Raw genomic sequence first — 27028 nt, 5'->3', positions numbered from 1 at the left:
GAAGAAAGAGAGAGAGGAAGGAAGGGAGGGAGGAAGGAAAGAAGGAAAGAAGGAAAGAAGGAAGGAAGGAAGGAAGGAAGGAAGGAAGGAAGGAACCAAGAAAGATAAGAAAGAAATAGGAGGGACTGAGAAAAAGCAAGAGAGGACTTCCAACAAGTTGAATCTCTTGGTTTTGGGTCTCCATGAGTCTTTGCAGTCCTAGTCTCTCTCAACTCCTGTCCCTAGGGCAAAAGTTTTTAATCTGGAGTTCTAGAAAATATTTTTTAAAATATCCAGATAACCATATTTCAAGGTTTCCTTTTCAGTCCTCTGAATTTTATTTTGTGCATGTAAAAGCATTTCAAGAAGTCCAAGTTTTCATCAGACTGCCAAAGGAATCCATGGCTTAAAAAAGAATAACAACTCCTTGACCTATCAAAATCTCATGACCCATTCTTACCATTCTCCCCTCATAGAAACATGTCTGGGAACATTTTCTCCAACCTGCCAGCTGGGGTGTTTGATGAGCTTCCAGCCTTAAAAGTTGTGTGAGTATCTCCTCCTAGGTCAACTGGCTTCCTTCCAGTTAGAAAATCCTTCCTCTTCTCCTTTGTCCACAAAGTGAAGATACATTGGCTTTACCAGACTAGCACAAACGTGGGGATCAGGACCAGCCAAGTGAGTAGACATTGTAGATGGGTACTTACATTGGATGGTCAGACCCTTCCCCAAATCATCCCTATCCCTATCCCATATTATTATGGTACTAAAACATGATATCATTAGAGATTCATTTCTTCAAGTCCCAAAGGATTCCTTATTAAACTGTGAATTCCCGAGACAGAATGGTAGTGTCTGAAACCATTAATATCCCCCACCATAAGGAATTAATCAATAAACTGAGAGCGAAGATTCTTTAAAATAGTCAAGATGATGTGCACCTGACTTTTGACAATGGATATTGACAGGCAAGTTTCCAAAACAGGAGATATGACCCAAAAGGACTAATGAAAGGGCCCTAAAGATAAGCTCTACCCAGGGATAGAGACTAGACTGATGATTGTATTTGTGTAGAGAATTTTCAATAAAGAAACTCCCTCTCCCAATGCACCTTCTCTGTAATTTATAATCTTAGAAAGGTTAAGCAACTTGCTTAGTATTACGTATAGCTCGGAGGAAGGACTTGAATTCTGAGTTCTCCTGACTCTGAGCTACCATGATGCTTCTCATAAATTCTACCTACTTTGCAATTTTTTTCTTGAGCTGAATCTGGTGACCATACAAGCCTTTCCCCCAGACCCATCCTCTTGGATTCTTAATCTTTTCTAGCCCCAAATTTTTTTAGGGAGGGCTTCTTCAGATAGTCATCACTCCTCTTTCATTGCTGCTGGGCAAAAGCTAGCCATTCTCCTATCCCCATGAGTCCCTCACTCTTTGGCCCTTGCTGACCATAGTCTCAAGCTCCACTTTCCCTACTCTTCTACCCTGATATGCTTCTTCATTCCCTATCAACCCTAGGGACTTTGGCACAGAATTCCTGACCTGTGACTGCCGCTTACGCTGGGTACTTCCCTGGGCCCGTAACCACTCTGTGCAACTGTCTGAGAGGACACTCTGTGCCTATCCCAGCTCACTCCATGCCCAGGCACTGCGTGGCCTCCAGGATACCCAGCTTCATTGCGGTAAGAAACTCCCAGCCTTTCACAATTTACCATGGAAATCTGTCGTCCAACCCTGCTCCAAACTCCTAAGATCCCTCCAGTTCAATTCCTAAGACTTCTCTAAAAATATAGTAATTTCTTCCCACTCCTCTGACACTCATGAGCCAGCCAGCCTACAATGGCAATTTCAAGGGGCAGGAGAGCCACTAAATCTCCTACTCTCCATTAATAACCCATTATGGATCTGTCATTCAATAATTTATAGATGTCTTTTTTGAAGTTTTTTGGAAATAAGTCCTGTTAGCTGACCAATAATTGTGTATAGAATCATTCTTTTATATTTCATCACAAAACCACCTCTTTTGAAATTTAAAGAGTGCCCCTTAAATTCAAGATTCTGGAATTTGGTGACCACATTCTGTCCACCCAATCTGTGCCTTTAATACTTATATAAACATAAATCATAACCTCTCTTGGGAGGCTGAAGAATCCCCTATCCTACTTAAAACACGCAACACTCCCCTTACTTAAAACCCAAAATATTCATAGCAAGATAGAACTGGAGCTGGAAGGGACTTCAGTGACCATCTAGTTCAGTAGTTCCCAGACTTTTTTGGCCTACCACCCCCTTTCCAGAAAAAATATTACTTAGCCTCCTGGATATTAATTTTTAAAATTTTAATAGCAATTAATAGGAAAGATATTAAAATGCACCTGTGGCCATCACTGGCCTCCTGGATCGCTGCAGCACCCACCAGGGGGCGGTAGTGCCCACTTTGGGAATCACTGAATTCTAGTCTAACCCACTCATTTTACAGTTGAAGAAACCTAAGTCTAGGAGATGAAATTACTTGCCCAAAGTCACACAGGCGATAAATGTCAGAGATGGGATTTGAACTTTGATCCTCTGATTCTAGAGCCAATGCTTTTTTTTTTTTAAATCTTTACTTTCTTTCTCAGAATTGATACTAAGAAGGGCTAGGCAATTGGGGTCAAATGACTTGCCCAGGATCGTATAGCTAGAAAGTATCTGATGCTAGATTTGAACCCAGGACCTTCTGTCTCCAGGCCTGGCTCTCTGTCCACCGACCCACCTAGCTGCCTAGAGCTAATGGTTTTTTTCCACTATACTATACTTTGCTCCAGATGTCTCTAGTTGCCTCTAGTTTCCTACTTTCCCCAAGCCTCTCCCCAGAGACAGAAAGCTATTTATATATTGAAGTCAGAAGACTCGAGTTCAAACCCAGACTCAGAAACTTATTGTGTGACCCAGGGCAAGTCATTAACTGCCACCTGCCTCAGTTTCTTCCACTGTAAAATAGGGATAATAATAGCACTTCACTCCCAAGGTTGTTGTCAAGATCAAATGAGATATTTGCAAAGCATTCAGCTCTATGTAAATGCTAGCTGTAGTCATCCTCCTCCTCTTTATATTATCTCTCAGATTAGAATGTAAGCTCCTTGAGAGCCAAGACAGTGTTTTTACCCTTTTTTGGTATCCATAGCACTTTTGACAGAATTAATCATTGCTTGCTGACTGCCTGGCACTCTTCATTCTCTTTCGTCCACAAATGATCCCATTTTCTCTCTTCTTCCCTGCTCAGTAAGTTGTAAGATACAGAGAGAAGGAGCCAAGTCTGCATCTCTGCTGACTCCCCTTTTGCTTGAAGCTCCCCTTTGCCCTGCAGCCCCTTCCCCTACCCACAGGCCTCACTGTCATTCTGCTCCCCCCACAACAGCGGGTGCCCTGGAGCTGCACACTCACCACCTGATCCCCTCGCTGCGCCAGGTGGTGTTCCAAGGCGACCGGCTTCCGTTCCAGTGTACCGCCAGTTACCTGGGCACTAGTACCCGCATCCACTGGTACCATAACAGGGTGCCGGTGGAGGGTGATGAGGAGACAGGTGTCATCCTAGAGGAGAGCCTGGTCCATGACTGTACCTTCATCACCAGGTACGAGCATCGTCCCCCTCCCAGGATGGGGCTAGAAAGGAGGAAAGTGCCCACCAACATTCCCTGAAAAGTCAGAGTGTAAGGAACAGGGGGAGAGAAGGAAAGGGCCATGCCTAGAAGACCAGTCGGGTCTTGAGCCCCTGGAGAGGGAAGGTTCTGGGAGGGCCCATGACTCTCAGGGAGGGAGATCATATGACAATTATGGGAGATATAAAAGACCACCCAGAAGTCATGCCAGTGAGGGTCCCAGAGTGGTAGAGGATCCCCCACCCAACTGAAGAAGAGCCACTGGAGATTTCTCCTCACTGGAGAGCGTGACAACAGATTCCTGTGCCCCCTCAGCGAGCTAATTCTGTCCCACATCCATGTGTGGGCATCGGGGGAGTGGGAGTGCTCCGTGTCTACTGCCCAAGGCAACGCCAGCAAGAGGGTGGAGATCGTAGTGCTGGAGACCTCTGCCTCCTACTGTCCTGCCGAGAGAGTCGCCAACAACCGGGGAGACTTCAGGTTTGGGGGCTGGGCTGGAAAGGGTTACTCCCCCCAAAATGTTCATATACCTACCATATATTCAACATGATCCCTTCTCTCTCACGTCCTGTCATAGACTCCAAGAGGAAATGTGGGTGTGGTGTCATACCTCCAAACTATCCCCACAATGTTTCCTCCTTCCCCCTGATATTTAACTCTTTCTTTGGAAAAATGGGTTTCCTGTTCCATCAGTTCCAATAATTAGTATTCACTTAGCACCCTTTGTGTATCATGCATCCACGTCGAAGTGGACAAAATAATAAGTTTGAACTCAAAAAAACCTTAGTTTGAATCCTGGCTTTTATAGTGACTAGTTATATGATCCTGGGTAAATGACTTTCCATCTCTGGGCCTCAGTTTCCTTCTCTATAAAATTAAGGAGTGGGAGTAGAAGGATTCTAAGTCTCTTTTGAAATCTAGATCCTATGATTCTGTAGGGAAAATTAGGGGATTGTTGTAGACTCTGAAAAGTAAGCCCTTCCCTAAAGAACTCAGAGTCCCACAATGGTGGGATCAGAAAGGAGCTCAGGGCTATAGAATCCAACCCGCCTGAAGAACAGTCCCTAGTATGAGATACCCAGCAAGTACCTAGTATTTGCAGAAAGATCTCCAATCCAACAACTGCCTCCACCCTGACCCCTTTCTCCACCAGGCATAACTAGCCCTAATTGTAAGGATATTTTTCTTTGCTTCCAATTTAAAGAGTTTCATTTAACAACTTCTACCCACTGTTCCTGGCTCTGCTTTTTCAAATCAAACACCATTCCCGTAACAATCTGAACAAAATTCATTTTTAAAAAATATATAAATAATCAAGCCAAATTTTTGAGTGAGTATGGATCCCATAGGGAGGTAGGAAGGGATCATTGAGATCAGAACAGTATCATATAAAAACAGAGGCAACTGGAAGGCCTTGCCATCTGTTGGACATCCTCCTTCAAATTGTACTCCACAATAAGCTTGTTGAATACTTCCAATGTGCACGCATCTCTGTGTTTTTTATTATTATTTTAATAATCAGAGGATTGTCGAACCAGGTTACTTGTTAACTCTTTTGAGGAACTTTAAGAGGAAACCCATAGAGCTCGTCCATCAATATATCTGTATTGTCTCTCTAGGTATCTCTAGATATCTATCTGTCTCTCATCTCTCTATTGGACAGATCCTACAAATGGAAAATGAGCTGGACTCAGGATTGAACACAAAGAAAAGAGATTTCTTTGTCTTTAGGGATTGGAATGATCCCAAGTTTCTCCCTGAAATAAAGGACCATCATTTGAACCCTAATATTTTCCTCATGGCAGAGAGAAACAGTGTAACATGGTGACTAAAGAGTTGATCTTGGAGTCAGGAAGAGTTGGGCCAAGTCCCACCTTTCTCACATACTGGTTGTGTGATCCTGAGCAAGTCACTTAACTTTTTAGCTTCAGTTTCCTTATCTGAAAAATAGCACTTACTTCAGAGAAGTGTTATGAAAATCAAATGAGAGGGCACAGAATGAGACATATCTTTTTTGAAAAGGACCAGTGCAAGAATTAGTTTCGTTTAACTATACATTTTGACAAGAGTTACAGGATTTTATTTATCTTAATTTTATTTAAATTTTATTTATTTGTTTTAATATAATGAATAATATTTATCTAAATGAAATTATTAATTATATCAATCAATCATAAATATGCATTAATAGTTAATAAAAATTAAATTTAAATATTTTTTATTTTATTACAAGGGTTTTATTTTTCTTTCTTTCACCGGGGTTGGAGGAAGGAAGAGGGAAGGAAAGGGGTAGATTTATGTTCACTGAAAATTTTAATTAAAAAATCAGACAAAAAATGTGTAAAGTTCTTAAAGATTGTATAAAACAGTATTATTTTGTTTCTAGAACCCCAGGCAACTCTCTAAGATGACAAATTGTAGAAGAGCAGTTGATCTGCAGTAGTAGGGGGAGTTTCCTTCCATTTCCAATGAAATCACAAGACAAGAACAAAACAAAACAAAACAAAGCTCTTCCCATGATGTCATATGGCTCAGAGTCACAGAATGTTAAAGTTTCCAGAGAACTGAAATGGAGTCTCACCCAGTGGGAAATGGAAAGGCATATGGTGGGCACAAGCAGATTGTAGCACTTCACAAACAAGGAATTAGGAAGGGGGGGTGGGGAAGGATGTCATCAAAGAAATGTATGAGGGGGAAAAAATAAGATGGGCTAGTTCTTGTAGTAAGATTAAGGAAATGAACTAGACAACCTGAATGGATCACTGAAGTCCTCGAAGGAAGGGAGCAGGCATCTATTAAGTGCCTACTATGTGCCAGGCACTGTGCTAATTGCTTTTCAAATGTGATCTCATTTGATCCTCACAACAATTCTGGGAGTTAGGTAGGTACTACTCTTATCCTTATTTTACAGTAAAGGAAACTGAGGCAAGCAGAGTTTAAAAATTTGACCAGAGTAACACAGCTAGTAAGTGTCTAAGGCTGCATTTGAACTCGGGTCTTCTTGACTCCTGGTTCTGAACTCTATCCATTTACACCATCTCCTTGTTCTTGGCATGTCAGGGGAACTCAAGGAATGCCTCTGATACATTGCATGGACTCTCTAATGGCAATTTATGCAAGTACATGGACTAGAGTCCTCCATGATGGGACTTATGAGGACCACTGAGAAGATCATGGACTCTCTGGAGTCTTTACCTCAGTTTCCTCCTAACAGATCCTGTCCAGGGTTCTATCCTGCCTTTTGATCTTTTCCAATCCTGGCCATCCTCCATTGTGTTAGCTTCTGTTTCACCTCTGTTTCAGGATGCTCATTTTTGTCTCTAAGTCACTGGCTTTCTTTTTGGTCTAGACCTGTGATTGCATTAATGTAGGGAATTCCTTGGGAAGGCAATTCATTCTTATTAAATCAAATCATTGGCTCCACTGCCACTTGGATCGTCTTCGAGTGTTCCCTGGAGCTCGGAGGAGTTGGAACTCATCGAGGTCACTCACATGGCCTGTGGGTGGGCAGGGTTGGGACTCCAACCAGGTTTTCCCTCCCTCCACTTTCAGTCCAGGAGATCATCGTATTGATGAAATCATGGATGAAAGTCTAGTCCAGGCTCCTTCATTTTACCAAGGAGGAAACAGGCCCAAAGAGGTGAAACCTTTCCTGAGGTCACACAGGTATTAAGGAGCAGGCTCAGGATTTAAACTCGGGTCTTCTGACACGAAATCCAGCCATCTTTCCAGTCATCTCCACAGAACTGGGAGAAGTTACAAAGAGCCCTGTGAAGGGAGATGGGGGAAAAGGGTGAGGGGAGGGTCTTTTTCCTCCTTCATTTTGGGCCTGCCCCCCATCTTTTTTCCCAGGGGAGCAGAGTAAGTAAGGGACAGGGGGAAGTTGAAGAGAGCCCGGTGGGTTGGATATGTGGCTTTCTGATCCCTGAGTGACTGAATCCCCAACCCTCCCTCACTCCCAGGTGGCCTCGAACTCTGGGAGGCATCACAGCATATCAGTCCTGCCTTCAGTACCCCTTCACCTCAGTGCCTCTCAGTGGGGGCACTCCAGGCACCAGAGCCTCTCGACGCTGTGACCGCACTGGGCGATGGGAGCCAGGAGACTATTCCCACTGCCTCTACACCAATGACATCACCCGTGTGCTTTATACCTTTGTCCTGGTAAGGCTAGGAAATGGGGAAGGAAGGGCCTGGGGTGATCAGGGGCCAGCATTTTTTCCCCTAAGACCCAGGGCAGGGGCAGAATGCACTTCCAGTGGGAAAAGTCCAAAAGTTGAGTCCCCTTCCAGAGTGAGGCAGGAGCCATGGCCTGGTAGAGAAACTCCAGAGCCAGGAGTGGAGCCAGGAGGGATGAAGAGATGAATTGGTTTAAGGAGGAAACAGGACAAACGGGGAGGGGGTGCTTATCGTCATCTCCACCAAGCCTCCAAGGCTTGATTCTTCCCTGCTTTTCCAGTGTGGGAGTAGAGACTGGGCAGTTTAGAGACAGAACTGGTCCCATTCCTTTTTTCTCTCCAATGGTGCTATCCATCTGTGGGCTGACCACATGGGGCGAGAGCCTGGGGTCTTCAGCAGCAGCAGGTGGTTGAAGGCTTTGTCTGTGAGTCACGACCCATCCATGGCAAGTGGAGAAAGGAGTCGGGTTGAGGGCCCTGGCCTTCCTTCCTCCACTCTAATGCCTCTTTCAGATGCCCATAAATGCTTCCAATGCACTGACCCTGGCACACCAGCTGCGAGTCTACACGGCTGAAGCTGCTGGCTTCACAGACATGATGGACGTGGTCTATGTAGCACAGATGATCCAGAAATTTCTGGGCTATGTTGACCAAATTAAGGAGGTGAGACTACTCTATAGATTCAACTTAGATACCCCAAATCTGTCAGCTGCCCAGACTGCCTGACTTTCTAGGCTCCCCACTTCCCTAACCCCTTCATAGGGCGTCTTTAGCACCCAACCATTTCCCCACAGTGAACAATGTCATCATCCAATGCCTGGGGCCTTCTCTCTCAAATAGCTGGTGGAGGTGATGGTAGACATGGCCAGTAACCTGATGCTCGTTGATGAACACCTACTATGGCTGGCCCAGCGAGAAGACAAGGCCTGCAGCGGCATCATCGAAGCCCTGGAGCGTATCGGAGGGGCTGCCCTCAGCTCTCATGCCCAGCACATCTCTGTGGTAACAAAGGGACACACGAGAGTCTTAGTCTCCTAAAAGTCAATCCAACTCCTCAAGCATTTATTAAGGGCTTGGAGACTGATTATTCAGTGGCCCTTTCCCATGAGCCAAGAGAGCTATTCCCAATGTGTTCCCCGAGTCCCTGTGTGTCTGGGGTTGGGGAGGAATGTAGCTGTGTAAAATCTTCTCAGTTTTAAGTTCACAGTACAGTTGGATGAGATGAACAGCCATGAGGGAATTCAGAGGAAAGACTCATCAATAGTGACTGAAGTCTTCCAGGAAGGCTTCTTTAAGAAGGAAGGGAGGGAGCTAATGAGGGAGAAGTGGTCTCCGTGCCTGGGAGGAATTGGAATTAGCAGGGAAGTCTGGGGAGAATCCTACTCCCAATGGGAGAGGTAAGGGAGAGTCATGAGTGCTTCTGGGAAATCTTTTCTGATAGGTCATTCCATTTGGGGAGAAGAATTTAAGCAAAGGCTGCTGGAATAGGGGGATGAGCAGTTCAAGTACAATTCATTGTAACTTGACTTCTTGGTATGTGAAGGGAAGAGGGGTGTCACAGCTTATGGGGTGATCAGATCTTCATCCCTAGAATTCAAGGAATGTGGTACTGGAGGCACACCTCATCAAACCCCACAGCTATGTGGGCCTCAGTTGTACAGCTTACCAGAAGCGGGAGCCAGCAGTCTCAGGTCAACGTCCAGGGCCCCCTGGAATAGACCCCCAGCCTGAGCACGAGACCCTAGCTGACCAACAACTCCGATTCCGCTGTACCACTGGGCGGCCCAATATCTCCCTGTCCACCTTCCACATCAAGGTAGGAGTCCTGGCTAGGGGAAGAGGTAGAGGTTGGAGTGGGGGGCTATTGTTGAGACGAGGAATCCTAGAAAGAAATAAGGCCCAGAAAAAAGGTGGGGGATAGGTGTGTAGTGGATGATTGAGAACCAAAATAGGGCCTGAGGTTTGGGTTGGTTTATTTTTGTGGAGGGGAGGGAGTAGTAGGACCAGAGGGATTGTGGGTGCTGGTAAAGTCAGACATTGATATCTCTGAGAACCTCTATATCTCACTCCCAGAACAGTGTGGCCCTGGCTTCCATCCAGCTTCCCCCCAGCCTGTTCTCATCCCCTCCTGCTGCACTGGCACCCCCAATTCCTCCAGATTGCACCCTGCAACTGCTCGTCTTCCGCAATGGGCGCCTTTTCCGTAGTCATGGCAACACCTCCCGCCCTGGAACCTCGGGTCCCAGCAAAAGACGTGGGGTGGCCACTCCTGTCATCTTTGCCGGAACCAGTAAGGGACCAAATTCCTTTCCCAAGATCCTCAAAGATGAGGAGATCACTGTGGAGCTGGGGTGGGGGGAGGGAAAACCTCATGGAAGAAGTGAGGTTGCTGGGCTTTGAAGACTGAATTAAGAGGTGAAGAGGAGTGAGTAATGCATTCTAGCTATTCCAGGTGGGAGGAGATGGGCATGAGCAAGGGTTCAGGGGTGAGAATATGTGTTCTGGGGGAGGAGAAATGGGTTTATTGTGGCTGAGATCTTTGGTGATCCCTCTTCACCCTGTGCTCCCCCAGACTTGTCCTCCCTCTCTTCTACCACCCATGAGTGCTGTAGTGCTTGAATAGAGAGGCAAGGCTCCCCAAAGTGGGGAGTGGATGAGAAATTTCCTTAGTAAAGGCAAGCAGCTCCTGGACAAGATTAGATGTCAAGCCCCAGAAGGGCTGTGGGATTCTGGGTTGCATGTGAAAATAGCCCACACACACACACACACACACTCACCTGTACACACCTTCTACATTCCCATCCCCACCATTCACATACGTAGTTTGTTGGAAATGCCAAACACCCACTATTTAACTGGGAAAACAAGGCCTACATTGGATGCAAAGCAAGATAAGAATTAAATAATGGTAAAGAACAAGTAGTCAAGAAAAACATCATGTCACGTGTACGACAAATCCAGAGAACAGGAATAGCAGAGCTATAGAAAACTTTGTCCCTATTTTCTTCAACGTTTTAAAAATCAATGACTTAGATAAAGGCATAGATGGCTCACTCACCAAATCAGTGAAGGACACAAAGAGAAAGAATAACTAATATAGCTGATAACAGAATCAGGATCCAAAGGGAGCTTAGCAGGCTTCATTCATTCATCACCTCTAAGTAGTCCAAATCTAATAAGGCAGAATTTCATAGGTATAAATATAAAATCCAACCCTTTGGTTCAAAAATAGAACTACATGGTAGAGGAAAGGCCGGCAAAACCACAGTTGATGTAAAAAGGCTACACTGATACTATATGGCGACCAAAGAAGAAAATGCATTTACAGAAGCAACATCCAGAAAGAGACGGCTTCTCACCCAAGGCAGATTGATTACATCTGGAATATTCTGTTCAGTCCTGGGTGCTACATTTTAGGTAGAGCATTGATAAAGCCAGAAAGCATCCAGAGAACAGTGATCAGGATAGTGAAGAGCCTCAAAATTACACTGTAAAGGGTTGGTTAGAAAGAACCAGGGATGCTTACCCCAGAGAGAAGGCTGAGGTGAGGAAAGAGGAGGAGGGACATGCTAATTATTTTCAAGGATCTAAAGAGCAATCATATAGAGGAGTTTTGCTTAACCTGAGAAGACAGAACGAGGAACAATGTGGGTAGACATTTCAAAGATGCAGGATTTGCTTCAGAATTGGCAAAAATTCATTAATGAGAGCTGTCAAAAAAGTGGAATGGTCTGCCTTAGAAGGTATGCAGTCAGAGCTGGATATCTTCAAGCCAAGACTCAGGAGTATTGTACCATCTGTTTCTGCTCAAGTCCAAGCTAGAATAAATGACTTCTGAACTTCATTTCAACTCTGACTTTCTAATTCTGTGGGATCTCTGTAGGGTGGAGTGTTTGGGGAAGGTTTCCTCACTGGCTACCATCAATATTTCTCCTCCCCTTAGAGGCTAAACTTGTTGAGAAAGCTGTCTGTATTAGATATCTTTACTTCTTCTCCTCCCACTCTTTTTCTTTCTTTCTTTTTCTAAACCGTTACCTTCTGTCTTGGACTCAATCCAGAGCAGGGCTAGCAATTGAGGTTAAGTGACTTGCCCCAGATTATATAGCTAGGAAGAGTCAGAAGCCAAATTTGAATCCAGGACCTCCCATCTCCAAGCTTGGCTGTCAATCCACTGAGCTACCTAGCTGCCCCATCCCACTCACTTCTAAACCCTCCACAGCATACTTCTGGCCCCATCATTCAAAGTTACCAGACACCAAATTTAATAGCCAGTTCTCATTCCTCAACCTTCCTGACCTCTCTGAAGTCCCATCTCCTGGATATTCTTTCCTGTGTAGGTTTTCATGACACTGCTCTCCTTGCTTCTTTGCTGGCATGCTCACTAACCACAGGTATCCCCCAAGACTCTGTCCTGGACCCTTTCCTATTCTCTTTCTATTCTTTCCCTTGGTGACTTCAGCTCCCATGGAATCAGTTATCACCTCTAATGCAGATTTTTCCTGGGTCCATAGATGGTCCAGAGATGGACCTCCCACCTGTCTCTTGATCTCCATTCTCTTATCACCAACTTTTTAATAGACATCTTGACCTGAATGTCCTATAGGCTCTCCAACTCAATAAGTCCTAAACATAACTCATTTTTCTTTCTGTCTAAACCCACTCTCATTCTCAACTTCTCTATTCCTTTCTAGAAACAACTTCATTTTATTTTTTCTTGATGTTTTGGGGTTTCTTAAATTTCCAACATTTTCCACAGCATCCCGAAGAAGTCTTTCCTAATCACCTCAGCCCTCAGTGATTTATTTCTCTCTTTCCTAGTTTCCTATGGCAATAATTATCAGAATCTCTCATTGGACTCTTGTCATTTGCTACCTTGATTTGTTATTCATCTTTTTATGGGCATGCCACAAATATATGTGGTACGATTACAAGTGAATGCAAGAGGAGGCACTCCTAAGAGAATGGCAAGAATGTAATCGAGATTAAAAAGAATATTATTAATAAAAATAAATAAAATCTTTGTTTAAATTAAGGAACATTAAACAAATCTTAGCAAACATATGTATGTAGGTATATTATGTATATGCACAAATCCACACATAAAATTTAATATTATGTGTTAAAATAAGCTAAAGCCCTTCAAAGCCTCTTCTAGTCACAGACGGCACTCTGATATCTTGAAGGCCCTGCCAGCCAACAAGTTGTATCAGGCCCACAAGTTGGCAAAACTGGAAGGGCTTCAAGCATAGACCCAGGGGCACAATGTGTGCCTGAGGCCTGAGGATCAGCTTAACTAAATAAAGGTCAAGAAGCTCATCACATAGGGTGAAGGAGTTTTTCACAGCAACTCAGGAAGACTATCCTTGACTAAGGCATAGAAGGGTTAAAGCCTATATTTATGCAATGAGTTACTCATGCCAAAAAAAGGGCACCTATATGTAATTATTATTTTTTAAACTCTTACTTTCTGGCTTAGAATCAATACTGAGGATCAATTCCAAGGTAGAAAAGGGGAAAGGGCTGGGCAATTGGGGTTAAGTGACTTGCCCAGGGTCACACAGCTAGGAAGTGTCTGAGGTCAGCTTTGAACCCAGGAACTTCTGACTCCAGGCTTGGCTCTCTATCTACTGAGCCACCTAATTGCCCTGTAATTATTTTTCAATATATGCTAACATAACTATACATTTTATTTTCAAAGAGACTACATTTTAGAAGTGTGGTCTTGTTTTGACCCAATACCTTATGCAGGTTAAGTGGCTTACCTCCCTAGTTAGACCACAAGCCTCTCAAAGGCAAGAGTTGTGTTTTATACTTCATGCAATTTTCCCATTTCTTAGCCCAGAGCCCTGCACAGAGTAGGTAGCTCTGTGAAGAAGATGGTGGTCTCTTCCCAGTTAATCTTCATTTCCCCTCTCCGTCTCTCCCTTCTTAGATGGCTGTGGTGTTGGGAACCTGACAGAGCCAGTGACTGTCTCCCTAAGGCACTGGGCTGAAGGGGTGGATCCTGTGGCGGCCTCATGGAGCATGGAAGGGCCTGGAGGTCCAGGAGGCTGGAGTTCCGAGGGCTGCCAGCTCCACTCCAGCCAGTCCAATGTCAGCTCCTTGTACTGCCAGCACCTTGGCAACATTGCAGTTCTCATGGTATGTGTATGTGTGAGAGACAGACAGACACCTGGGAAGGAGAGGGAGAAAGGAAGGATGGCTGGAAAAGAAACTTGACCCCACAGGGAAACAAAGGCAGGAGAGAAAGAATTGGGTAGATGTGAGGCTCATCTCTCCAGTCTCCCCCCATGTAGCTCCATCTTTCATGGGCTATCTTTTCCTAGCTCCACAACTCTATACGCAGAGAAGATGAGCCAGCAAACAATGCAGGCAGGTTTTTTCAAATCTTTGCTTTCATTTGTTCCAAAGAGACTAAAATTGCTCCACTCTCCTTCTTCTGTCCCTGAGCAAAACTTAGATCCAAGAGATATCATATGCATAAGTGATATCTGGGAAGAAAGCATGATGGAGCAGTGGAAAGATCTCCAAACTTAGGTGTCAACAGACTTGGATTTAAGCCATGGTTTTGCCACCTTTTACCTTGGAACCTTTGGTAATTCATTTCCCCTCTGAGAACCTCAGTTTCTTCATCTATAAAATGAGAGACTGGGCTACTCTGTGGCACAGTGGCAACAGGTATCAGGACTAAAGTCAGGAAGACCCAAGTTCAAATCCAGCCTCAGATGTTTACTAGTTATGTGATTCAGTCTGCCTCAGTTTCCTCAACTATAAAATAAGGATCAATATAGCACCAACCTCCCAGAGTTATTGTGAGGCCAATTAAGAAGTTATCATGGTAACCCTGTTAAGAAATAGTGTAGGCTTGAACTAGGTCATTTGAATGGAGAGAAAGGGACAGATGGCCTATGCAGAGGCACTTGATTAGACAGAGGGACTGAGGAAGTAACCCTGAAGTTTCAGACCTGAGTGACAGGACATGGTATCCTTACAGAACTAGAGAAATCTGAAGGGCAGGAAGAGTTGGGAGGGAAGACAAATGAATTCTGTTTTAGTTGCATCAAACTCGAGATGTCTGGGAAACATCCCAGAGGAGATATCCAGCAGGTAATTGATGGAGCATGACTGGCGCTTAGGAGAGACAAAGAAGCTCATTACAGAGATAGATCTGAGAGGATGTGACTCTCTGTGTGTCCAGATGTGGGGCAAACCAGTGAAAAACACAACCCAGAACTCCTGGGCTGGGGACATTGTAGCTTGTCAGTCCCTCCTCCCAGCCTCACTTTGCCAGATACTAAATGGGCTGTGGACCATGGATGTGGGAGAAATCCAGGAGAAGGGGAGGGCTGAGGGAAAATAATTAAGCCGGCTTCTAGATGAGCTCAGCCTGAAAGACTGGCTCACTGAAGATGAACTTAAACTGGCCTGGATGTCCTCTTCCGAGGAAGGCTGAGAGTGTCAGAAAGCAAATGGGTTGGAGGGCTTGAGAAGATAAAAATAGACATGGGGAGCTGGAGCTGGGAACACACAAACACACACACACACATGAGAGTTCCTCAAGGACAGGGACTGTGCCTGGCACATGGTAGGCACTTAATAAATATGCATCGACTGCGCAGCACTGTAGGTGGGTCTGCCCCTTCCCCTCAGAGTCCTGACTTCTCACTCACTTGCTTTTTCCTCTTTCTTCCCTAGGAGCTGAGCACTTTCCCTCGGGAAGCAGACCCAGGAGCAGTTTTGCACCCTGTAGTCTACCCCTGTACTGCCCTTCTGCTGCTCTGTCTCTTCTCTACCATCATCACCTACATCCTTAATCACAGGTGGGAGTCCTTGGAAGTGGGGAAAAGGGAAAAGGAATTCCCCTAAGCGTTGGGATAGTCTTTAGTTCTGGGGAATGGAGAAAGGGGTTGTGCCAGGTGACTTCTTGAGGACCTTTCTACTCCATGATTCAGCGGTGAGGGTTAAAGATGGAGGTTTCCCATTCCTTTCCTGCCACCTCTTGAACTGCTGTCCCCAAAGTATGGAGGGCTCCCATAGGCCCAGAGTGGGTAGGTAAGGGGGGGTGCCATCAGCTGGGCCCCAGTGCCAGCAGCATGACCTGTATCTCTGGCAGCTCCATCCATGTCTCGAGAAAGGGCTGGCATATGCTGCTGAATCTGTGCTTCCACATGGCTATGACTTCGGCTGTCTTTGCAGGCGGCATCACCCTCACCAACTACCTAATTGTCTGTCAGGCGGTAAGGCAGCAACTGGGGAAGGGAAGGGAGTTTTCAGGGTGGGGAGGAAGGTTTCGGGGAGAGGTGGCCTCAGAGAGGAACATGGCAGCCTGTGCATAATGCCCTAAGACAGGGGATGCTTATACTAATGGACCCAACACCAAATGCTCTGGCAACTTTGGGGAAGGGAGGAATAAAAACATAGGTGACAGTTGGGGCAAGGACAAGGGGGAGTAACGGTACCCTAGGTAACTGCAATGGGGAGCATGGGAATAGGCAGGACATCCAGGAATATCATGGGGAACAGAAGGGTGAGGGGGACCCAGTGAAAAGAAAACCCAGGAGGGAGAAGTTGCCATGAGGACCTTGGGGAATATGGAGTAAATGTGCTGTGGGAACCTCCATAGTGAATCATGAGCTAGGATATCGCCTCGGAGACCCGGGAGGAGGAAAAAGACAAATTGCTGTGGGAGAATGAAGAATCATAAAGGATGAGTCAGAGAAATCAAGGGAAAAACAAAGGGAATTTTCCCAGGCAGCCGCTGCGCTTCTGGGACAGTTTTGCCAGCAGCAGCTCAGGCTTCCTTCGAAGCTGTGATGTCTTCTCTCCTGCCCCCTGTAGGTGGGCATCACCCTGCACTATTCATCCCTGTCCACACTGCTCTGGATGGGCGTGAAGGCTCGTGTTCTCTACAAGGAGATGACTTGGAGGGCTCCACCCCCCCAGGAAGGGGAGCCTGCTGCACCCACTCCCCGTCCAATGCTCCGGTAAAAGATGCCCCTTCTAATCCTGAAACCTTCTTCAGAGCTCCTAAGAGCCAAGGCTTAAAGGAAGACCTTGAAGAGAATCGAATGGCAGGCAATCCATCCGACACACAGAAATGAGGTTTTCTGAGCACACACATCAGTCCTAGAGAAAGATCAAGTAGGAGCTCAGACACCCTGTCCTAAGGGGGAGACAGAGAGCAAGAGGCTCATCTTCCATTCAGTGTGGTGAAATGATTCGATTTTGCCCAGTAGCCAGGCCTTCATTTGTGAAGCTCTCTCTCCCCCAGATGAAAGAGCCTTCCAGCACCCAAAGAGGGAATGGGACAAGGTGGAAAAAGGAATCTCACAAAGGTTTCTCTCTCCCTCCCAAGATTCTCAGTCTTCACCTCTTAACTGGTCTCTCTTCACCAGGTTCTATCTGATCGCTGGAGGCATCCCCCTCATCATCTGTGGCATCACTGCTGCTGTCAACATCCATAATTACCGGGACCATAATCCCTAGTGAGTATTGTGTGCAACTCCAAAGCACCCCTGGGCGGCCCATCACCTGGTCTCACCACTTTTTCCACACTGGAAAGGCCATCCAACAGGCCCTCTCAGCTCCTTGAGCTCCCTGACCCTGTGACTAGTGACCAAGCCTTACTGACCCCTCTCTCTGCATATGTGACTTTCCTCTTTGACCAGCCCCAGCCATTCCTCCCGGCGTCTTCCACAAATTATTCTTCTTCCTACCCTTCTGACTATCCATCCCCCTCTTCCCGCAGCTGCTGGCTGGTGTGGCGCCCCAGCCTGGGAGCTTTCTACGTGCCGGTGGCCCTGATCTTGCTGATCACCTGGATCTACTTTCTATGTGCTGGGCTGAGCTTAAGGGGCCCGCAGGGGCAGGGCCCTAAAGGGGGCCACAGCAGGGCTTCCCTGGAGCCCGGGGAGGACCTCCGCTGTCAGGCCAGGCTCCAGGGCAGCGGTCCCCTTCTGAGTGACTCGGGCTCCCTCTTGTCTGCTGGGGGCGGAGGAGTGATTTCCCCGGGGCCCCCGGGCGATGGAGACGGCATTTATTCCTCCAGAGCCCAGCTTGGGGCACTGGTGACCACTCATTTCTTGTATCTGGCACTCTGGGCCTGTGGCGCCCTGGCAGTATCCCAGCAGTGGCTGCCCAGCGTGGTGTGCAGCTGTCTGTATGGGGTGGTGGCCGTCGCCCTGGGCCTCTTCGTCTTCTCCCACCACTGTGCCAGAAGGAGGGATGTCCGGGCTTCCTGGCAAGCATGCTGCCCATCATCTCCTCCTTCCCCTCGAGCCCTGCCGAGGCCCTTATCCACCATCATGGAGGACGGCTCTGCAGTCTTTGCAGAGGGGCATTCTTCCCTCAAATCCTCCCCGAGTGGCAGCAGCAGCCATGCCCCACACTCGAGTCCCTGCAAGCTGACCAACCTGCAGCTGGCCCAGAGCCAGGTCTGCGACGTGGGCGTGGGAGCGCTCGGGGAGGAGCCCGAAGCCAGCAGCCCGCGGGGCCCGGCTCCCCGCCACCCCAACAACGTGCACCACGGGCGCCGGGGCCACAAGAGCCGGGCCAAGAGCCACCGCGCTGGGGATGGAGGCGGCAAGCATCGGCTGAAGGCGCTCCGCGGGGGGTCGGCGGCGCTGACTGGAGCGTCGGAGCTGCAGTCCAGCGAGAGCGGCAGCCTGCACAACAGCCCTTCGGACAGCTACCCGGGCAGCAGCCGCAACAGCCCCGGCGCTGGCCCTGGCTGCGGCCCCTGCCCGCGGGAAGGAGAGCCTGCGCTCAGCCCCTCCGAGGGCAGCGACACCAGCGGGGCCCTCGGCCCGGAAGCCGGACGCAACCAGCGGCGCTATGCCAGCCGGGACAACCTCAAGGGCAGTGGGGGGCTGCTGGAAGAGAGCAAGCGCCGCTCCTACCCACTTAACACAGCTAGCCAGAATGGAGCCTTGAAGGCCGGGAAATACATCAACCTAGGCAGCTCAGAGACTGGAGCCAGTGGCTGTATGAAGACCAGCCTCTGGAAGAGCGAGACCACCGTCTAAAGCTCCAGGGGGCTGTGGGAGCAGTAAGGAACACACTCACTCACCCCCTGCTCACTAGTGGCCATCCTGGGGAGCCTCTGGCTGTACCTCAAAAGGCTCCCCGTGCTGGTGACAGCAAGGCCACCTCTCCTTGCCAGTGAGGCAGATGCCAACGCATGAACACTAGGGGATGGCAGCTCGCTTAGGGGGCAGGGCTCTGCCCTTTCTGGAGGGAGCTTCTCCAAAGGGTGCCCCCTGCTACCCCAGCCTCAGCCCCCTTTTGTGTCTGTCTGGGATCCTCCATACCATCCAGCAAGAACAGGCCATTCCCATGGGCCTATGGAGCAACCTTCCACCAGCTGAAGCCACCACTGTTCTTGCCCAAACTGTCTCCCATGTTGTTTAGAGGAACAGGGTCTAGGGTGAACTTTCTGGCCACCCCAGTTCTCTTTAGAGGCCTAATGCCTTATTTCTTAGGACCAGGGCCTGGGCCCTATGGGCTCGCTGGACACTAGGCACTGGTCTGCCTGCCAGGCTGCTGCTTTGGAAGGCAACTATGCAAAAGCTAGTGGGGAGGGCAGGGCCTCAGGAAGGGAAGTTTGGAAGAGAGCAGGGAAGCTCAATTTTGTTCAAATAGAACCAAAGAAGAGAGGGGTGCTACCCTTAACTGACTAGAGTGCTTAACTCAGGCTCAGATTGCCTTACAAAGGGAGGGTCAAAGGTAAACCATCCTGAGATTTGAGAAGTCCAACATGCCATCTGATTCTAAGGAAAGGTGTGAGTAGAAAGCAGAAAGAACCAAAGCTAAGGAAGAGGGACGGCCTGTTTGAGCTCCCAAAGCAATACTCCTAGAGAAGACTAGAGAAGACATGTTGAGTGAGGGTTCGGTGCTGGGAACGCTTTTCAAAAGGCAGTTCTCACTCAGGCTCTGGCCTCCAGGGGCCCTAGAGAAAGAATTTCCTTTGCTTGAATATGAGCATATGATGAAGCTCTAGGGAGTCTGAACCATCAGACCTCAGTCCTATGGCTAGAAGATGCCCTTCAGGGGTCAAACCAGTTTCCTGTTCTTGAGGCCCTCGCAAGGCAGTAGCTGGAGCATTTAGTGGAGATCCTCCCCCACTCATGCTGCATAGCTTGGCCTTGGACTTCATTCTTCTACCCCCAGGCCTTTAGCTGAGAATATACCATCAATCCTTTACTTTAGGATTTCTGATAGGGAGGAGAGGGTGAGTTTATACCCGAGAGCCCAACCCTGTTCGGGTTTCCCTGCTCTTGCCCTTGTACATGTCACCCAAGGTCTTTAAGGAGGACCCATGGGAGAGGGTTGATCCCATTCTTTAGGAGTGGGTTCTGTTATTTACGCTTGCTGCACAGAGACTATTATTAGAGAAAGAAAGAAAAAAAGCTTTGTATTATTATTCTTCCACATATGCTGGCTGCTGTTTACATACCTGCCAATGCCTTAGCACTGGAGAGCTTTTGCAATATGCTGGGGAAAGGGGACTAAGGGGAGGGAATGAAAAGTGCCAAAGAAAACGTGTTTTTTAAAAACTCGGGTTTTATACAATAGAGTGTTTTCTAGCAGATGCCTTTTGTTTTAATATATTAAAGATTTGCCAAGTCCCATGAGCGTAACCCTAGTTCAGCCTCAATCTTTTTATTTTTGTGTTTTGGCGTAAGGTAAAATATAAAAATCCTTCTGTCTCACCCCACAAATCCATGGATTTCATCTATAACAGACTAGATCATTTAATCATTTATCAAAAGACATAAATTTTAACCTGTAGTCAGGATGGAATGCTATGCTTTCAAGGAAAAACTAAGGGGATCTACTACCCTGGTCAGAATATTCCTATTAAGTCAACCTGCCATCAAGAACAGAAGAATGCAACCAACATATTGCTGGGCTCAATGCATTCATTCCCACTCTTCTAGGACACAGTGCCAAAACACACAAAACAGTCTCTTTTCCTCACATCACATTGTAGACAATGACCCACAGGTACTTGTCTTCCCCTGGACTTCAATGGTCCCCTGCTGGAGGACTGCTGAATCACAGCAGCAGGATTAGGCCATGAAATCTTTTATTCCAGCGCCCTTATTTTACACAAAGATTACACAAGGTCATACTGCAAGGAAGAGAAATGCAGCAAAACTCAAACTAAGGTCTTCTAAATCCAGCACTCTTCCCACTACACCACTCTAGAGGGGAAAAGTTTAAGTCCCACCAGACCCCCCAGGCCACATGCAAAGTTCTCATGAAGTTAGTCAGGAAGGAGTAGGGGCACCTGTGACAGCCTGACTTGCTGCTTGTGCTCTTTGGAAGTCCTTTATTTCTCGAGGGGTACGCAAATACTGCTCTATCTCACTGTCAGATATATCCTCATCTCCAGTAATATTGGAATCAGCAGGAGTAGGACAGGGCCGCTTTGGAGGCCTCAGCATGCAGGGAGGTAGCAGAGGGGGTGGGGAGCTGGCTGGCCTTTTCCTTTCAAGGATTTCTAGGGTACTGCTTCCTGCCTCCTCTCCTTCCTCTTGCTGCCCATCTTCCTGCTCTTCAGCTTCATCCCGAAAAGCCTGGCGGAGTAGAATGCACCGGTGCTGGAGCAAGTCCCCAATATGCTTTACTACTGTTTGTTTATCCAAGTTCAATATCCTCAGCCAGGCCAGCTGCCCAGCCATCCGAAGAAGTATAGCCAGCAGCTCCTGAACTCGGAGGTATGCTGGATGGGGCAGGTCAACCCCTGCCAACTTGCAGAATCGGGAAAGGGAGCAGGTCAGGCGGCCCCCAGGCTGCAGGGATCTCCAGGCCAGGTAAGCAGCAGCAGTTATCACAGGCACAGGGTGCCTTCCTGTCACCAGCCATGTCTCACTTGCCAGCTCCACCAGCTGTAGTGTCCGGGAGATCATCTTTTCTTTGTCCTCCACAAACTTGACTGCTACAGAGGAGGAGGCCTGGAACAGTTTAAAGCTGTAACAACCAAAAAGAAAGGCCCTCTATTCAATGAAAAGAGATTGTTATTTCTTCTAATATATCTTAAGTAAAGAAGACAAACCAACTCTAGGGGTAAGGAATAATACTTCCATTCTTCAGCCATACTGTATCTAATATATACCAATAAAACTGGTATGATAATAAATATGGACAAAATCCTGTCTGGTGGGCTTTGGTCAAAAGTTTAAAAAAAAAAAAAAGGGCAAAAAGGACAAGATTTAGTTCTAGGAAATATATCACATGTTCCCCTCCTCCCAACCTTCTATCCCTTAAGTACCTGCTACAGTAAGTCTTCACTAGGTCTGCTAAGCTCAAGGCAGGAACATCCAATCCTAGGACTTTCACTATCTGTAGGTATGTGCCAGAGAACAGTTCTAAGTTGGCATACAACAAGGTGCAAATAGTGCCCATGGTCAGGGGCCAGTTATGTTGTCTGCAGGTGACCAGTACACAGCATCCCACCAACACCTCTTTCTTTTGGAGTCTAGCAGCATGGAGACCAGGGTGCTGGAATGCTCGTTGGTAGTAGGACACTGCCGTTTCTTCAAAGGTTGATGGTAACTGCAGAACTCTGCAGAGATCTCGAACTCTTCGAAGCCCTATGAAAATTCACAGTGCTATTTTGACACTAGTTTTAAAGGTGGGGTATCAAGAAAGCTTATGTACAGTTTCTACAAAGTTAAAGTTCTGTTACTAGAACTTCAAAAAATCAGTTACCAAATCTCTAGCACAGCCTGGGTAATTAACCACCTCACATTCTGAGTTCTCTATCATGGTGAACCAAAATTATTCTTATTTTTCACTTCCTGTTATCCACTATCTTTCTCAGATACCCCAGACTGCACCAATCAAATAAATAAAATGTTCTGGCCATCCAACTACCTTGACCCTGATCTCTGGTAAATGATTTTTTATCATCAAAAACTTGGTCTTACCTCTTTGCTGGCTACGGCTGACCCGCTCATTCTCCCCTGTACTCTTGGAATATGTCACTTCTATAAGACAAGGAACAACAACAAGCAGTTTAGTCACTTTCTGCTCAATGGAACTACCCAAAAAGTTGAGGGAACAGTCAATTCAGTTTGTCTTAACAGGTATTTATTGCATGCACCAAACAGAAAAGGTATATCCTTAAGCCACCTTTCCACCTGAAGAACCCATTCTTAATTTTTTAATTTTTAATTTAGAATATTTTTCCAAGGTTAAGTGATTCATGTTCTTTCCCTCCTCTCCTCCCTCCCTACTCCTGGAGCCCACAAGCAATTCCACTGGGTTTTACATAATCATTAGAACCTATTTTTAAAACTATAAAGGGAAGTACCACTATGAAGAGAGGGTAGGCTATGGAGGAGACAAAAAGGTTCTGCCCTGGAATGTCACTTCTATAAAGCACAGGCAGTTTAGTCACTCTCTGTTCAATGGAACCACCCAGAAAGACTGGGAGAAAGTCAATTACATTCAATTTAACAAGTATTTATTGCATGTACCTAATGGAAGGGGTATAACCTTAAGCTACTACCTTCCCACCTGAAGAACCCATTAAAAAAAAAAAAATAAGGTACAGGGAAGTCCCATGGTGGAGGGGTTGGGAGACAGATGTGACAAAAAGGCTCCATATTTGGACCCATTTGTTGGGTACCTCCCTGGCCCCACTTTCAAAGAGTGGGAGGGACTGAGGAAACATAAGGTGTGCATACACTGGTAGGGAGTTGGGGAGGGGTGGGGGGCAGCTAGATGGTTCCGTAGATTGAGAGTCAGGACTACAAATGGGAGGTCCTGGGTTCAAATATGGCCTCAGACATTTTCTAGCTGTATGACCTTGGACAAGTCATTTAACCCCCATTACCTAGCTTTTACCACTCTTCTACTTTGGTACCAATACTCAGTATTAATACTAAAGCGGAAGGTAACCGTTTAAAAAAAGAAAGGTGGGAAGGGGCCAGACGAGAAGAGCTTTGGAAGCCTTTGCCCAATACGCCTAAAAGCTATGTGGCCGGCTGGGGTTGGGAAATAGAGAGAGTCCCAGGGCGGAGGCACCTCGGAGGTGGCCCTCGTCAGCGAAGGTGGTGGTGAGCAGCCCCTCGGATACCACGTAGCCGCAGCCAGCGCACACCAGCTGGCTCTGTGAATAGTGAGAGTCCTCCACGAGCTCAGCGCAGCCGCAGTCCGGGCAACGGCCCCGGGCCTGGGCTCCGCCCGACATCTCAGATGCACCCCACGGCCCCACACCCCAGGAGCAGGTCTGGAGGTCGGGATGCTGCCCCTCAAGCTCTTGACCTTCGACTTTACGCCTACTCCCACGGCTTTCTCCGCCTGACTTCCGCGGCAGGGAGGGGGACCCTTCCAGGCGTCGTACCTTCCTGCCCTTATTCACGGCCCAGCCTCTTGTCCCGCCCCTCCTAGCCTGGTCTGTGCGTCACATCCGCCCCACATGACACAGCCCGGGACGGAAACGGAAACTTTAAGGAGGAGGTTCCGTCGATGGCCGGCTGTTAGCTAAAGTTTACTGGGGAGGGAAGAAGAATTGCTTTACGCTGGCTCACTCTCTCCTGATGGTCGGCTCTTAGGAGGCAGGAAGGTTAAAGAGCGTGGACTCTTGGAGCCTGGCCTTGCCTTTCTGCTTTAGTAACTTCTTATGTTATTAATGGGGACAGGAGGAGACGTCTCAGCTCTACTTTGCGACTGGTCAAAGAGAAGAGCCCCCCTTTTAGGTGCTTTGTGGTTTCCAATACCTCAGGTTTTCAGCCTCACCCCAAAGCCAGCCTTTGAGGCAGCCGAATGCTACAGTGAGTATAATGCTGGGCCTTGAGTCGGGAAGACCTGAGTGCAAATCGAGCCTCAGACACTTACTTAGTAGTTGGGTGACCCTGGGCAAATCACTTTGCCTCAGTCACCTCTGCTATAAAATGAGGATAATAACAGCATTTAACTCACAGGGTTGTTGTGAGGATCAAATGAGATTTTTGCAAAGTCTTTTGCAAAGTCTTTAATAAATGCTTATTAATTTTTTCCCCAGCCTGGGGGCAGAGGCTGGTCCTGAGCCTTAGGATGCACCCCCCATCTCCCATTCAGTCTCACTGTGAGAACACTACCCTGAATCTCATCATAAATTTTAGAAAAGGCATTGTGAAAGAAAGGGACTTTCCATTCCCAAAACAAACTATAAATGCTCAAATAACTATCCTTATTTAAATTCCACATACTTCTATGATACACAACAGGGCACTGAAGGGGTTACAAAGAGAAAGGAGAACCGTGTTCTATTTGAATCAAAATGTTAATTTTGTTCTAGGGCTTGGTATGTTCCAGAGATTCCTAAGGCTGTTAGTTTGAGAAATTGCAACTTTGGTTGTAATAACCTCTTGTGGTAATGCTTCTCCCAAAAATGCTAATGATAATTGACTACATTTTAGAGGGTTTAAAAATTTATAAAGTAATAACTGACATTAATATAATGCTTTATGCTTAGAAAGCATTTTGCATTGCAATATCTGATCTCATGTTAGTTACATTTCCCTGAGATAGACACTACAATTATTTTTATCATCATTTATAGATTAGAAAAGGAAAGCTTAGGAGGTCCTAAGTTCAAATCCAGCCTCAGACACTTCCCAGCTGTGTGACCCTGGGCAAGTCACTTGACCCCCCATTGCTCACCCTTACCACTCTTCCACCAAGGAGCCAATACACAGAAGTTAAGGGTTTAAAAAAAAAAAAAAAAAAGGAAAGGAAAGCTTAGGTTAAGTGACTTGCCAAACAGGCACACAGCTAGCATATGTTAGAGGTCATGTGTGATAATACATATAAACATGCATGCTATTTGGAATCACTGATTCTGAATTCATTAAGAGCATAAGCAACTTGAGAGCAAGAGCTGTCCTCTTCTTTTTTCGTATTTGTATGTCCAGAGTTTACCATAGTGCCTGGAGTATAGTAGAAACTTTAAAAAGTTTATTGACTATTAACTAAGCATATATCACTGGTGCTGTTAATCAAAAGTCAACCGAAGAGGGATCATATCAGCATGAACAGGGTACTAGACTTGAAGTCAAGAAAACCTGGCTCAAATTTTACCTCAGACATTTAACTAACTATTTCATCCTGGCAATTCTTTAATCTGAGCTTCAGTTTTCCTAACTATAAAATGAAGAGGCTGGGCTCATTAAGATCCCTTCCATTTCTAAATCTATAAGCCTATAATCTCCAAGAGGGGAAGAAGGATTGTTTTTTGATAGTTTTAAACTAATAAAATAATAGATTTTACATAAAGTCAATAAAGGCTTGTTTGGGGGATGAAATGAGAATGACTGGAAGGACATGGTCAAGAGTATCACATGTGAAGGCAAAGATGGGTGGCAATGAAAAAAAATTTTACAACAGATGAGATTATCTGACTATTGTGTATCAGTAAGCCCCTTCTTAGCCTATGATTCTACAAATTTGAATAGCCTAGGTAGCTTTATCAGAGCAAAGTTGCTGAGCTGTAAATTACCCATCTTGACAAGAAAATTGAAATCAGACTCCCAGAGAAGAAGTTAAATGAATGAAACATTTATTAAGCACTTACTCTGTGCAAAGCACAGTGCTAAGTACTGGAATACAAAGAAAATTTGGAATGGTCCCATCCCTCAAATTCATAATCTCACTGGAGAGATGATAAATATAAGTTCCAGTTGCAAGTCAAATGGAAGAGATCAGTAATTATTAGGGGCAGGGGCAAAGCATATAGTAATACATTTTCTTTAATGTCATTTCCATTGACAAAATCATGAGTTTTTGATGTTGAACCCCTTGGCAATGCCAAGGACCATGGTGCTGAGAGCTTTCTTTTCTGGTCTATTAGTAGTTGTGGCAATTTCCAATACTCACATCATCTCATGCCCCCACATCCCCACGCCCAGACATAAAATCCTCCTTTGTAACGGAGAAATAGGCAAAACAAAACTTTTCTCATATTAGTTCTTCACTGTTTTCCAGAGCAGTTGGACCTTCATATCTACACAAATAATGTGTTAGTGTCCCTCTGACATTGACCATTTTGATCTTTTTCCCAGAGGATCATAGATTCAAAGCTCTGAGGGTCCTTAGAGATTATCAACACCCTCATTTTACAGATGAAGAAACTAAGACCAGAAAGATTAACTGACTTGCCCTGACAAGTATTGCTCAGTAAAAGCAGAATTCAAAACATAGTATTCTGTCTTAAAAATCATTAATCCATTTAATTTGCATTTC

General features: G+C 46.3%; 2 protein-coding genes across 2 annotated transcripts in view; one reads left to right on the top strand and one right to left on the bottom strand.

The window, feature by feature from the left end:
• Positions 1-20438, top strand: part of ADGRA2 (adhesion G protein-coupled receptor A2) — a 61046-nt gene extending 40608 nt beyond the window's left edge. Inside the window, exons 5-19 of the mRNA XM_044659542.1 lie at positions 456-527; positions 1498-1661; positions 3380-3593; positions 3936-4100; positions 7583-7781; positions 8309-8458; positions 8636-8797; positions 9387-9611; positions 9869-10085; positions 13728-13936; positions 15491-15615; positions 15909-16032; positions 16634-16779; positions 17191-17280; positions 17544-20438. Coding sequence (XP_044515477.1) covers positions 456-527; positions 1498-1661; positions 3380-3593; positions 3936-4100; positions 7583-7781; positions 8309-8458; positions 8636-8797; positions 9387-9611; positions 9869-10085; positions 13728-13936; positions 15491-15615; positions 15909-16032; positions 16634-16779; positions 17191-17280; positions 17544-18819 — 3538 coding nt within the window. The 3' untranslated portion in view covers positions 18820-20438. The remainder of the gene's footprint in view (positions 1-455; positions 528-1497; positions 1662-3379; positions 3594-3935; positions 4101-7582; positions 7782-8308; positions 8459-8635; positions 8798-9386; positions 9612-9868; positions 10086-13727; positions 13937-15490; positions 15616-15908; positions 16033-16633; positions 16780-17190; positions 17281-17543) is intronic.
• A 96-nt stretch (positions 20439-20534) lies between these two features.
• Positions 20535-24078, bottom strand: BRF2 (BRF2 RNA polymerase III transcription initiation factor subunit). The gene is made up of 4 exons (XM_044663570.1): positions 23831-24078; positions 22729-22788; positions 22071-22392; positions 20535-21769 (listed from the first exon to the last, which is right to left on the bottom strand). The coding sequence occupies exons 1-4, from the start codon at positions 23994-23996 to the stop codon at positions 21067-21069; spliced, it is 1251 nt and encodes a 416-aa protein (XP_044519505.1). The 5' UTR covers positions 23997-24078; the 3' UTR covers positions 20535-21066.
• Positions 24079-27028: the final 2950 nt, after the last annotated feature.

This window comes from Gracilinanus agilis, chromosome 2 (genome assembly GCF_016433145.1).
Source record: "Gracilinanus agilis isolate LMUSP501 chromosome 2, AgileGrace, whole genome shotgun sequence".
NCBI classification, from domain to species: Eukaryota; Metazoa; Chordata; class Mammalia; order Didelphimorphia; family Didelphidae; genus Gracilinanus; species Gracilinanus agilis.
This window is presented reverse-complemented; position numbering and strand designations above follow the sequence as displayed.